This window comes from Pygoscelis adeliae, unplaced genomic scaffold (genome assembly GCF_000699105.1).
Source record: "Pygoscelis adeliae isolate BGI_AS28 unplaced genomic scaffold, ASM69910v1 Scaffold58, whole genome shotgun sequence".
NCBI classification, from domain to species: domain Eukaryota; kingdom Metazoa; phylum Chordata; class Aves; order Sphenisciformes; family Spheniscidae; genus Pygoscelis; species Pygoscelis adeliae.
Window position 1 is genome coordinate 1,214,263 of NW_008825564.1, and position 14,422 is coordinate 1,228,684.

General features: G+C 35.5%; 1 protein-coding gene across 1 annotated transcript in view; it reads right to left on the minus strand.

The window, feature by feature from the left end:
• DPY19L1 (dpy-19-like 1 (C. elegans)) overlaps positions 1-14,422 on the minus strand; it is a 74,824-nt gene that overhangs the window by 10,374 nt on the left and 50,028 nt on the right. The window contains exons 12-20 of the mRNA XM_009332419.1: positions 13,153-13,230; positions 11,066-11,152; positions 9,487-9,546; positions 6,850-6,930; positions 5,949-6,050; positions 5,123-5,194; positions 3,931-3,980; positions 2,811-2,835; positions 1,559-1,678 (exon numbers count right to left, since the gene is read on the minus strand). Coding sequence (XP_009330694.1) covers positions 1,559-1,678; positions 2,811-2,835; positions 3,931-3,980; positions 5,123-5,194; positions 5,949-6,050; positions 6,850-6,930; positions 9,487-9,546; positions 11,066-11,152; positions 13,153-13,230 — 675 coding nt within the window. The remainder of the gene's footprint in view (positions 1-1,558; positions 1,679-2,810; positions 2,836-3,930; positions 3,981-5,122; positions 5,195-5,948; positions 6,051-6,849; positions 6,931-9,486; positions 9,547-11,065; positions 11,153-13,152; positions 13,231-14,422) is intronic.

The window sequence follows — 14,422 nt, forward strand, 5'->3', positions numbered from 1 at the left end:
GTTCAGAGGGAACCTCCCATGTTTCAGTGTGTGCCCATCGCCTCTTGTCCTGTCACTGGGTACCACTGAAAAGAGCCTGGCTCCATCCTCTTTATACCCTCCTTTCAGGTTTTCTTACACTTTGATAAGATCCCCCGAGCCTTCTCTTCTCCAGACTGAACAGTCCCAGCTCTCTCAGCCTTTTCTCACAGGAGAGATGCTCTAGTCCCTTCATCACCCTCGTGGCCCTTTGCTGGACTGTCTCCAGTATATCCATGTCTCTTTTGTACTGGGGAGCCCAGAACTGGACCCAGCACTCCAGCTGTGGCCGGCACCAGTGCTGAATAGAGGGGAAGGATCACCTCCCTCAACCTGCTGGCAACACTCCTCCTAACACAGCCCAGGATACCATTGGCCTTCTTTGCAGTAAGGGTATATTGCTGGTTCATGTTCTACCTCGTGTTCACCAGAACCCCAGGTTCTTTTCTGCAAAGCAGCTTTCCAGCTGAGCAGCCCCCAGCATGTACTGGTGCCTGGGGTTGCTCCTCCCCAGGTGCAGGACTTCAGAGCCGCCCTTTGTTGAACTGCATGAGGTTCCTGTCAGCCCATTTCTCCATCCTGTTGAGGTCCCTCTAGAAGGCAGCACACCCATCTGATGTACCAGCCACTCCTTCCAGTTTTGTACCGTCAGCAAACTTGCTGAGGGTACACTCTGTTCCATCATCCAGACCATTAACAAAGACACTGAATAGGACTGGACCCAGTATTGACCCCTGGGGTACATTGCTAGTTACTGGCCTTCAATCAGACTTTGTAGCACTGACCACCCTTCCCTATGCCCAGTCGTTCAGCCAGTTTTCAATCTACCTCCCCGTCTGCTTCCCAGACAAAGGACTGCTTACCCTGCTTTTGCTGCAACTGTAAAGCTTCTAAAACAGCTATTTAGATACAGATTCAATCAAGTTCACTTCTCAAAAACACAGATACTGAAACATGGAAAGCCAATTCTAGTATCTTAAATCTGGAGAAAATCTAGTAACATTTTATATTATGGATAATTTCAAGCTAGGAAAATTAAATCTGAGTTAGGCATATGACTTTTGATTTTTAAGGCTGAAATGTTTTCAACATGCAAGACTTCAAAACTATACTTCTGGAAAGAATTAATACACAAAAAATATGCAAGGCAATAAGCCCTAAAGAGCTGTGAAAACACAGTGTAAACAAACACTGTTTGGATAAAATTAATGGTCAATAAAAAACATGCAATGGCATAGAAATGTGTAAGTACAGTAAAATCCAGCATATGTCTCCCTATGCTCAAGCTCGATACACAGCATATTAACTCATATAATAATGCAATTGGACAAGTTGCATAAAACAAGACATTTGCTTTATTTGGGGAGAGGGAAGAATGGAACTTGTGTAACCACACTTTTCAACAGGCAATATAATCTGGTTTATTTTTAACTGGTACACTCAGATTCAGCAATTCAACACACAGAAATTTGCTTTAGGACAAACACCTGGGTAATACTGTAAGTACTGAGATAGCTACAGGATTAAAAAGAGACCTTACCTGTTTTGAACACACCAAAGAAGCCATAACACATAGATGTGGTGTCAAAAACAGTTTTAGTCTCATGATTAAAATCGCTAGGACACTGTATGCCAACAGCTGCAATGCATGGTATACCAGCTGGAAAAAAAAATACCACACAGAAGCATAATATTTGCAGACTTTTCATTTCTATCTTAAACATACAACTTCATTTTCAGTATAGCTTAAGCGAAGAGCTTGTCTGAAAAAGAGTCCAAGTCAAAGTAAAGATCTTCACATTTCAGACAGTGATAAGGACTTCCTGTTATCTTTTTTCTTAAGTGTATGTAGTATGCCAAGGTATGGAACAACAGGAAGGATAAATATTAACAATCAAACTAAAAAGAGCTGGAGAAATGGCTAGCTATGCAAAAGATCCTGAAACATAAATAGGCAATAACATATCTAAAATTTCTTGTATAACCTCTTTACAGAAGTGAAGAGACTTTGCTATTTAATACCTAAAATACCTAAGTATGAAATGAAAGAAGCAAGTAAAATCATCCTTGGTACTCGCACAGCCACAGGCAGCTTGCTTTAGTATTCTCAAAAAAGGTTAAAAAGCATCAGAGACGTCACTCACCACTCCTAACATTGAATCTATGCTACTTGTGGAAGTGCTGTAGTAAATCATAGAGGCATTTTTGCAATCAGTGCTTTTATCTGATTGATTATCGTATTTTGAATGGCAAGAGGTTTCTCTCGTAGCACAAACCACAATTAAACTGCTGTTAAGAAAGTTTTGCACTGTCCTTGCTGACTTAATTGCAAATAAAGAAACCACATAAGAAAGCTGCCAATTATATTCTTTTGCATAATTTTATTAAAAGAACCGTGTGTAGAATTATTTTCATTATGGTATATTTCAAATCAGAATTTTAACATTATCCGCCACGTGAAACCCCAGTAAAGGAACAAATCTCCTTCTCAGTCCATATGGGGAAAATGGAAGGTCCAGCATCATTTCAGTGTCCTTCTGTACTGCTACAGCAAAAGCCCAAAAGACTCCTCTCTTGCACTGCCACCCCACCATTAGCTACTATATTTTTTTGTTCAACATTCCAGAGTTATTCTGGTGATGTACCAGACCCAATTTAAGACAAGGGAATAAAAGATGCAAATACTTACCTTCAAATAAACCACGTATCAGGATCAGACTGTTGCAACCTGTATTTCAATATCCAGTATTACATTAACAGATTAATAAAATTGTGCAGAAAAAGAATCTTACCTCACCATGGTTAGAACGTTCCTCCCTGAATAAAAAACAGAAAATCACATTATTTGTTTATGTACTACAGAAGCACTGGTTTTACTTTGAAGTAATCTATAGTGTCTCTAGACAACTGAACTAATCCAGTAAGCATGAGTCAGCACCTGCATAGGTTTTTTTCCTCCCCTATAGCAAGCTTTGAAATATATTACAAATCAGTAACTATCCTCCTCAATCCCTGTATCTATCTGGAAATCTGAAAATTAATTTTAACAGTTTTTTAATTACTTCCATGAATTATTTCATATATAGAACAGCTTATTTAGAGAATGAAACTTCAGTAACGTAAAAGAGGCAGAGCACTGGTACAAAAAAAAGAGTCAGTCATTTACTACGTAGACTGGTTTTGGATTCTCAGAAGGAAATACAGATGTGGAAAGAGTCAAAATCATGTATGCTTGTTCTCCAAAAACATCTGTGAAGACAGAATGCTGAATCCTGCTCACATCTGTTGAAATTTTGATAATGGCCATTAGACCATGGAAAGCAGAGATCACTGAAATAATTAGTGATAAACTGAAAAAAACAGGAAGCAAAAAGATATGTCAGGGACATGACAACATTCAATTGGCCAAATTCACTACTCTTGAGCACAGCATCAATGAGTGATGCCAAATGGCTGTGACAGGTAGAGCATGTATTACAGATATTTAGAAAATAAAATTAATACAGTTGGGATCCCTTCCTAAAGATGAAACTCGGGTATCTTTATAACCTGCAAAAAAAATAACGGGGAGGAAAGAATTTGTATTCACTATTTATAGGGGAAAAGTGAATAGGCACATGAATAAATATTGATTTAGGAACAGAGCAGAAGAATAAGTGATTAAATAGAAAATTTGGGGGTAAGAGGGTTAAGATGTCTAAAACCACGTTCAGCAGCTAAACTTAGTTTTAGACATCCTATAAAAATACCACATATAGTACATCCAAGCCATTCAGTTACTGAACGATACATATTTTACCCTTCAAAAAGGACCAACATAATGTAGAATTCCGAATGATTTAGCATACAGCAAATCAAATAAATTTCCAGCAGAAAATTCAGTTTTACATTAAAAAAGACGACAATATTTACCTTTCATATTGGCCTGCCTGAGATAAGGCCCACCTAAGGTATTTAACTGCCTGAAGAAAACAAAAGCCAACAAAAAGTATGAATAAACTTTCAAAAGCATTCTAAAGCATTTTCAGCATTTGCTAAATTAAATTATACCTGGGTAATCTCATTTTGAGATAATGCTAAGATAAAGACATGCAATGTTTTAGCTAAAAATTCTTTTTGAGGATGTTTAATTAGCCAGGCAGTTAGCAGTTATCCCATCTGTTCCTGTGTAAACTGTAAGTTGTTTTTACACAAATTATACATAATCAAATTTACAAAAACAGTTATAAACTTCAGTTATAGTACTCATCAGCTAAGTGACAAATTTTTTTGGCATTGAACATCAAAGCAAGTTTTACTGCTGAGTCAGCACTGGACCTTTGCAAAAATCTGTATGAAGAGAATACAGAATTTTAAGCAAATATTTTTGAAAACCTGTATTTTATCTAACTATATTGAGTTTACGTGGCAAGGTTTTGGTAGCAGGGGGGCTGCAGGGTGGCCTCTGTGAGAAGATACTGGGGCTGTCCCCATGTCAGACAGAGCCAGTTCCAGCCAGCTTCAAAACAGACCTACCACTGACCAAAGCTGAGCCCGTCAGTGGTGCTGGCGGTGCCTCTGTTGATAACATGTTTAAGAAAAGGTAAAAAACAGTGCGCAGCAGCTTTAAGAGAGAGCAGTGAGAAAAATGGAGAGAAACAACCCTGCAGACACCAAGGTCAGTGAAGGAGGGGGAGAAGGTGCCCCAGGCACCAGAGCAGAGATTCCTCTGCAGCTTGTGGAGAAGACCACGGTGATGTAGGTTTCCCCCCTACAGCCCGTGGAGGACCAGATATCCACCCTGCAGCCTGTGGGGGACGCCATGCCAGAGCAGGTGGACATGCCCTGAAGGAAGCTGCAACCCATGGAGAGCCCACACAGGAGTACACAGCTCCTTGCTGATCGGTGAGTGATCTCCCTGTCCTTATCTTGACCCATGACATTTTTCAACTCTTTTTTTCCCCCCTGTCTGGCTGAGGATGGGGAATGAGAGCACGGCTTGGCAGGCACCTGGCAGCCAGCCAAGGTTAACACACCACACTAACATCATCCCATCTCAAAATAAATAGTGAACCCTTCAAAAAACCTAAAAAGGTAAAGGTGATTCACTATATCAATCACTTACCCTTTTGATGATTACCCCAAAAACCACCAGAACAACTGGTAATAGCAGAGTCTTTGTGTATCTTACTGGAGTCTACAATGGAAATAAACTGCATTAATTGCTTTCCATTCCCCTATAATTACTTCAATGGTCATTTTAAAAAAAACAATATAAAAAGTTCTTCCTTGAGTAAAATGTAAATTTAAACACTCAACAAGAACAAAGCAAGCTTAAAGAAACTCAAATTTAAACTCCACCCAGCAATCACACTAGGTCGTAATACTAGGGTTATTAGGAAATTATTCCCGGTTCTTTGGCAAGCCACCCAAAAACTAAAAGTAGACTGTATCTCATCTGAATTTGAGTACTATGGGTTGAGTAACCTATAAACGTTCTAAATGCGTATCTCGATAGTGATGAACTAAAAAAAGTCTACTAAAGACACATTAAGAAGCTTTGATGCTCTTCTGTAGCCTAAATCTACCACACAAGGTCTTTGCAGCTTTCAGTACATTTTCCATATACCCAAAACCAGTTTCTGACAGCCACATAAAATCTTAAGTTTGCAGAACTGTAACCTTTCATTTATCCCTGAGCAACCACTTCTTTCATTCAAGCAAGCACATTTCTTAAATCCAAAATCAAAACACTGTTTTGTTTTTAGTTCATTTAAAAGCAATAAAACCAGTTAAATTTAGCTTAAGTTCATTAATGTGTCTAACTTCATGAGTAAGCACTTGAACTTAGGACAGCAGTAGGAGGTTATGTCTCCCAGATGTTTTAAGTTATAAACTAAGATAAAACAAAAAGTTCCCTCTTCCATAATCATGTATTTTGATCAAATTACCTCTTTTTCCATGAAGTCAAACTCTGCAGCACAGGTATACATTAATGTATCAAAATCCTTGTAGCCAATAAATTTAGATTTTAATATATTTCCTATATGAGCCTGGTAGGATATACAGAAAAAAAAAAAAAAAGCTGTAGTAAGCAAAAACTGTCCTGTTTTTCCACAACAAAGTAGTTTGAATGTATATGAGAAATATTTTTCATTAGAACACAAGTTTATACCATTTACAATATTGTTATAAGAGCACCAAAAATCTATTTCCAGTATATTAAATGACATCTTTGAGTGTAACACAGATTGGACTGTTAAATAAAAAGCAGAAAGCAGCACAAAAAGGGTGTTACCATTGCAACTGGGTTCAACAAGAGTACAGTTTTGCATACTCATATTTTAAGATATGAGCTTCCCGTCTTTTGCCCCTTGATGCACATCTGCAGATAGGCTTTTAACAGTAGAATCTGGCAATAAAGGGGCTGAAGTGAAGCGAGGAGTACTAGTTACAACGAGCATTTCAAAACTGTCTTGAAGATTAGCTTCAGAGGAAAGTGAAGTAAGAAATTGAGTAAATAAAGATGTAGGTAGAAGATATCCAAAATAAACAAAGCTCTATAAATCCGCATTTAAAGACAATGCGGATTTAAAGACATTTTACTAGCATTTAAAGACAATTTACTAACTCAATAGTAAAAAAAATCGTCTTTTCACAAACTTCGGTAATAACACCTCAAAGTGATAATACATAATGAAAGAGAAAGCAAATATGCAATCCCTCTCCACTTCTGCAAAACAAATCTTGGAATTTCAGGAAAGCATATCAGTAAGATACCAAAATCAAAATATTAAGAATTAAAATAATTTTGAAAGACACCAACCAGGTACTCAGATTAAGAGAACTTACATCATCAGCTATTCCAAATGCTAAAGAAGTTAGGTATTTCAAGGTGACTGTCCCAAATAACCAGGCACATCCTTCAATGACCTTAAAAAAAATATATTCGGAATTAAATAAACATGTCTCAACAAATTTTTAAAGAAACCTTTTCTTTTTTGAAAGGCTTATTAAATGTAGCTACTAGTTACAAACTCTCCTATGTTGTCACCAGTAAGTACAGTAATTTCTAACAATTACACTTCCTAAATTTCAGTACACTGGGGTGTTTTAACGTTTTTCGTATTTTCTATTACAGCTGAACTAATTTTGTGCAACTGATTTATAATAATGGCTGTACCACTGCACGCGACATTGTAGCAGAGGAGGTACGAAAGTTAACTTTAAACAGGGGCAGCCTAACTGTCAATTCCATCTGGTTTGCATACACCAGTGTGTAGTGATTATTTCCCACCAATAGCCTCTCCATATTATCAGGTTGTACTACTCTGCTAATACAAATCTTTGGAGGAATTTGCTGATTTATAGTACCTTCTCAAGATAATCTCAAGTTAGAACTTGAAGAAAATATAAAGAAAGTATGTACAATTACTACTTTTAGTTACATATCATGTCATCCTTGTACCAGAAAGATTAAATTCTTGGCAATCTAGCTTAATCTGTCTAATTCTTTATAAAACCAAATCAACCAAATAGGACAACCTGGCTCAGTATCTTTTATCTGGGACCAGTGGCAGATGCTTTCAGAGAGAATATAACAACAAAATACAAACTGATCTTTATCGTAATGTAACCAGGGTTTTTATGTGATAACGGGTTGCACTCAACCATCCCATTTAACGGCTGCAAATGAACCTTAATACCTAGGAGGTACCTAATCCTTTTCTGAATGCCTCTAATTTTTTTGCTTCCACAGTATCTTTCTCCTCTCTTATAAGCTTATTGCTGCTAGCATAAGGGGCACTAAATAAACTATAATTATATCCTACTTCTATTCACTGGCTTTGTCATATTTACCTTTATTTTACAAGATGTAGAATTCTAACCTATTTTAAAATCTCATCTATTTAGCAATTCTACATTAATAATTATCTTCATACTCTCTCTCTACTTAAATTTGATGGTAGTAAATTTTGGGTGAAGGCATTCTATCTTTTTTGTAAGTAAGACACGTTGACTTGAGACTGCATGCAATATTTAGGATGCTAAGTATGAGTTTACAAAATAAAAAAATATTTTCTGCTTTCTCTGCAGTTCCTTCTCCATGACTTCCATCATGTATTTTCCTCTTTGATGCCTGCTCAGTAATGAATTGATGTGTTCAGAGAACTTTTCATAAGAATACAAAGATTTCTCTGCTGAGTGGCAAGGACTTACTTAGGATCAGTTATTTTATATATATACTTAGGGTGGTGGTGGTGGTCTTCTTTTGAAAACTTACCATTTAATCCCACCCTTTGTTTCTTACCTTCTAACATTCACACCTTATCCCATGGAGTCTATTTTATTTTATAGTTCCAGTTAGATATCTTCCCCAAAAGGTTTCTGAAATTCAAGTGCATTACACTCACCCACACACCCTTATCTACATCCTTCAAAGAAGTCAAATACATTTGTGAGGCATGACTTCCTTTCACAGAGGCTGTATTGGACCTATCTCATTATATTGCATGTACATATAGCCTTAACAACTTCGTCACTGTTCAAGTTTTTATTCTTTTACAAAAGTTAGACTTACTGGGCTGCAGTTCCACAAATGCCTTGGATCTCCTTTTTAAAAACTGACATGCAATTTGCCTACACTCCTATTTCCCCTACAGCTAACTACATCGGCAGGTTATACATGCACTGCAGTTTGTTATATTTTTTTAATTCCTTTGTATTCTAATTCCTTTATAATAACTGTATGAATTCCATCCAGTTTTGCTAACAGGTCACCCTTCATTTAACAAGAATGCCTGTCTTAAGCCAGGCATAGTCTCAGCAGGCTCCCATTTCAGGTGTTTATACAAGTTAATGTTGTGTCTTAAGCAGTTAAGTTGCTTCTCATGTTTTCTACAGTGTTGTATTTTATTTGTCATAGTTTTGGGGGTGTCCTCCACGTTTAGACACGACTTCTACTGCCCTCAAACCCCACCCACACACCCTACAGTGTTTTACTCCAACTTGCTTCCTTTACTTAGTTACGCAATTACAAGTTGCTTGCTGTTGTTATAAAAAGTATCTTAAAAAAATAGATAGGATACATTTTAGTGAATATCTGATGCACTATCTTAATCTCCATTTCTGCAAGTACTGTTAGCCTTTTACTTGCCTCTTCTAAATTGTCCTTTATTTTAAAGGGATTTTCATACAGATCTTAGGTTTTGTAAACATGTTTAAGTTGGTAATTTAAAATTAAATGTGTTGCCATTTGAAGTATATTTTAATTTTTTTATATAAATGTATGTTTATGCCCCTTTTCTTCCTTCAGTAATTTAAGATTAATTTCTGGGAATATGGACAATTCACTTAAAGAGAGTAGTTCAGCTCTATTTCTTGATTTTCAACTATTAGAAACTAAACCAGAAGTTATTTCTGTATTTCATTAAGACAAAATAAAGTCATAGTTCTTTTCTGAAATTCAAAATATATGAAATTCCTTACCCATAGATAGACTTCTCTTCTGCCGCTTTTCAAGACTTTGGGACTCAATTCAAGAATTCCCTAATAATAGAATGAATGTACATTTTCAGGTAACATATAGTAACAAGAAGATATTCCAGTACCCTGGGTGAGGGGGTTGTTTTGGTAAGCGCCGATTGTACCACACAGCTATTTATTAAAAAACCCTCTGCAATTAATACAACTTGAAATATGAATGAATATATAATATTGTGATTTCACCCTGCACTGGCAAAACATGCCAACATAAAAACTCTTCCTGCAGTTTATATACAATTAATGGAAGACTACTCTTCTCCTTAACAAGTAAGATTCTGTACTACACAGTTCTAAGCTACTTTAAATCAAAGCCAATGGGAAACTGAATTATGTCTGCTTCCACGAATGACAAGAGACATCTGAAGCAATAAATAAATTACTGGCAGTATAATACAAACAATTTTCAAACAAGGCAACAGAATATGGGGGGTGGGAGGAGTTACTGGTATTTTTCTGTTTCACATTATGTTCCCCATTTTATGACACAAGGAAGACTCACTTTAAGCTTATTCGATGAAAAATGTAATTAAGAAAAACTGAGAATGAACTTAAAAGGTTTCAGAAATCCAGTCCATACGTGATACTAAGACTGAGGCCACTATAAGCACCCAAATAACAGACAAACAATAAATATTTTTTCCAAAGCAAAAAACAGGCAAGAAACTCAATGTACCTGTACTTACAATATAATTACAAAAGCTGCTACAAGAAAATTAGAGTGGGTTTAAAACAAGCAAACTATACTACAGCAAATACCAGTAGCTAAGGCAGCTTATTCTTAGTGTGAGAAATTACCATGCTTTTGCTGATTGACAAAATATAAACAAAAAACCAAACCAGAACAAAAAATCACTGAGCTCACCCCAAGCTTCTAGGAGAGGCAAAAAGAATCAGAAATGGAGATGATTTGCAGTATGCTAAACTAGATCTGTTCACACAGTCTTATCTCCTATTTCCTACGTACACAAATCCCTTAAGAGAAACTATATGAAACTGAAAGAGGTTGGGGGTTGTTTTTCTTATTTAAGGAGAAATTAAGATAGTGAATGATGAGATGATGAGTCTTCAGTGAATAATTTCACTAACATGTCAGCATGACTCAGCAGTTTCAAATAGTCTTAAACCAGTGTTATATGTGTTTTAGTCATTTGTTCTACATTTGCAGTTTCACAATCAATAAAGAAGCATTTAAAACAAACTCCTCCTTGCTCATATTCTTTTACAGTTATTCTGGTCAAAAATACATATGTGGTAAATTTTATATTTTTATATAAAGAAGAGAGCTATGAAAAGAAGAGAACTGAGCCTTAACTGAATGTCTCTTATGAAGAGGTTTTGTAAAAACATGATTTTTAAATTAGTATTTACCCATCCTCCAAATATCTTTAAGGTCTAACTCTGTTTGTCATGTGAAAGATTTCTCAACTATCTGGTAATGCAGCAGTTTCACATTTTACATCAATACATACATAACAGTACAGCATTAGTTTTAGCATGTCATATGATTTTTTTCTTAACTTACCCAGATAACTACTAAAGATGCAGCATAATATGATGTCAATAACATTGAATTACCAAACATCAGAATAAAACACACTATAAGAGATACCTGAAAGAAGAAAATAAAAATAATTAAATTTAAAACAGAAAAGGTAAGAATTGCCCAAGTATAGAAATTACCTTGTATCGACAGCTTTAAATTTAAAGACACCTATTTCACAGCGAGTGCAAGGTTGATACTCAGCTTACAGTATCGTTCTGAAAACACTGATTATAAGGACTTAATGGCAACAGGTAGCCAAGTGTCGATTATTATGTTAATTTCTATTTAAAAGTACTTATAGACAAAAAGATTTGATCATAGGACTAACTCACTCATCTTACATGATATACCAGCTACATTTTTGAAGTTATTCCTAACATACTCATTTTTTTTGAATTATTGTATTATTTCTCCCTCCTGTTTGTTATCCCTCAGAACCCTGGACAAACATAATGTTGAATAAAATGTTTGTTGTCTTCTTTCTTCCAAACCGAGAAGCATATATTTAAAACATAATCATCACCGAAGTCAAGGAAGCAGAACTCTGACCGTTTGATCATATGCACTTAACTATATGAAGTTGAAAGTCAGGGCTGAGATACAACTTTTATCCACCATCCTGATCTCCACTGTGCTTTCTTTTTAATAGAAAGCAAGCTGAATTACATTTTCTAACTTGGAGAGTTAAAATCAATGATCAACCTGTGCCTTCTACATACAGGAATAAGGAAAAATAATGTAGTTATTTGTCAGATACGCAGACTTTTGTACTCCCCCCCTCACATAGTCAGACTTTTATTTTCCACAGAAAAGTAGGGGGCAGCAAAAATTGAAACCACCACAAAACAAAAATTGGCAGTGTACCCAGCCTCGTTAAGCTTTCTCTGTAATATAACATGATTGTTTATCTATCTGAAAACAGGCTTTTATTGCACTTCGGCACCAAAATTACAATATAGCTATTGACATAAGCCAAAAGGCTTAAGTATTTCATCCTGCTTCTGTCAAAAAATTACTAAACCAAGATGCTTATTTGCAAATTTTCCTGGTAAATCTGACTGGGAACCAGCATTTGGTGTCCTGGGTTTATATCAGAAATGAGTTGCATAGAGCTTACTACTGTCTTTAATTTATCATTTACAGTATTTCAAAGTATGTTTGAAAACATATGAAACACAATTTAGCTCAAAGCTTCTTTCCTGTGGTAAACATTCTCTTTGTGCCCACTGAGTTTGCATAGCATAATTTTAGCAAAAATATATTTTTAAAGACAACCATTATTTCTTAAAAAAAGTTGTTTACATCTTCCTGTATATTTAAAACTGTAATCTCACTTCAAAGAGCAAAACTCCTGGTAGCAAAACTTGATCATTATCTTAACTTTAAAAATGAAAATCAGATATATTATGCAGAAATTTACATGCCTTTTATCTATGATCTCCTTCTTTTGTTGACTTTCTCACCCATTTTTGGAAAAATAGTTTTTCCTCAGACTAATCATTTTCTTGGTCCTCCTTTCTAAATATCTCCCCAAATAGTTCAACCACAACATCTTTGCATGGTCAAGACTACAGTAGTCTTCAAAACCCAATTTTAGTTGGGGTTCGTCTCCTTCAATGATAAAGACTTACTAACAGTAAGTTTTGACTGACTAATGTCTCATTTTTTTGTTTCTACTAACCTATGGCAGGAGATGAATGCTGCCTTTTCAACTTTTTATTGCTCATGCTCTATTATTTGGTATGTTTTCTAGTCTGTTGTTTGAGACAGTACCTTCAAGTCCATGGAATGAGTAGAGATAGAAACGAGAGGCAAATATTTCTACAAATCTTTTAGGTTGATAATTTTTCTGGAGTTCAAAAATTCCTGTGCGCCAGAGGGATCCTAGTTTCTGACACTGTGATATAAATATACATAAGATCAAATATTCAAATCCAGGCCCCTCCATCCCTTATTATTGCATCTTTTCAACCGTCTTGCAACTAAGGAAAACACTTCAGACAAATGGCCTCTGTTGGTTTTCTAACCTGTTTGAGGGGATTTAAGTTTTTAAAAAAAAGTATTACCATATGAGCAGAGAGTATCTTCTGTAATTTGCAGGAGTCAATATAACCCATAATACACACAGCAAATAATGAAGCTATCTAGAATCAAAAGTGAAAGATAAGTTTAAACAATTTGCAGTGGTGTACTCTTTCTAGCAGAATACATATTCATACAAAAAAGTGATTATTCAAACAATCATAAACTTCTATTGCTACTTTTTTACTAAGTAAATACTTAGGTTCTTCATAATGGTTTCTTTCAAAAAACCTATTGTGGTGCTCTGAATAACAATTATCAAACATATTTGAATATTTAAGTATTCAGCTTTACAAAAATGCAAGTCATCAAAACACAGCACTAACATCATCTTTCACCCTTAGATTTAAAAAAAAAACCACAAAAAATCATTCATTAACACTCTTTAACCTTAACTTTTCAGCAAAGTATGGGAACATCCATAATTTGCTGCTGAGGAAAACGAGATTTATTGATTAGGCAAGCTTGCTAAAAATCACATGGGAAATTAATGAAATTATGAATTGAATGTGTAATTTCAAATTTCAGGCCCAGCATCTTAAACAGGTTATAGCGATGAGTTTCTCACAATATTTTACAGAATTTAATGGCTTCCTCTTCTGCAGTTAGAAAATTTACATACATCGATTGTTCAAAACTATCAACTCAAACCAAGCAACATCTGCTTCAAGTAGGACAGACAAATGCAAAGGTATGGAGACACAGACGGAGTTCAAGCAATAGGCTACATTTCAATCAATTAAACGCTAAGGAAGTGTGCTGTATGACAGTATCCTATTGCTCACATTAGCATTTACTATATTTCAACACTAGCTAAAGTTACCTCAACTGTCTGAACTCTCAGACAGTAAGATTATGCCACTACTCACAGGCTCATCAAAATTAAATAGGAAATCATGCAAAATCATGCCAGGTATTACATGCCATGCAAACATTGCTCCATTTAAAAATCTGGAATAGCCTAAAGAGATGCAGGATCAATGCTTTTTTAATTTTTGTACTTCAATACACAAACTTTTTTCTTGTTCTGCAATTGTTCTAATGTACTGATCTGAGGCTGAACGCTGCTTTTAGGAGAAAAGTAAATTTTTTAGTCCTGGAAACAGAGGACTGAGCAGTGTAAATGGTCAACTTTTAAATTTAAGACTAGAAAAATACTGATATGATAAATGGTGTGAATCTTTCCTGAGAGCAAGAGTGAGATCTGGCTAAAAGGAAAGTATTGGTATAGTTGTGAATTTAGTGGCTGTCTAT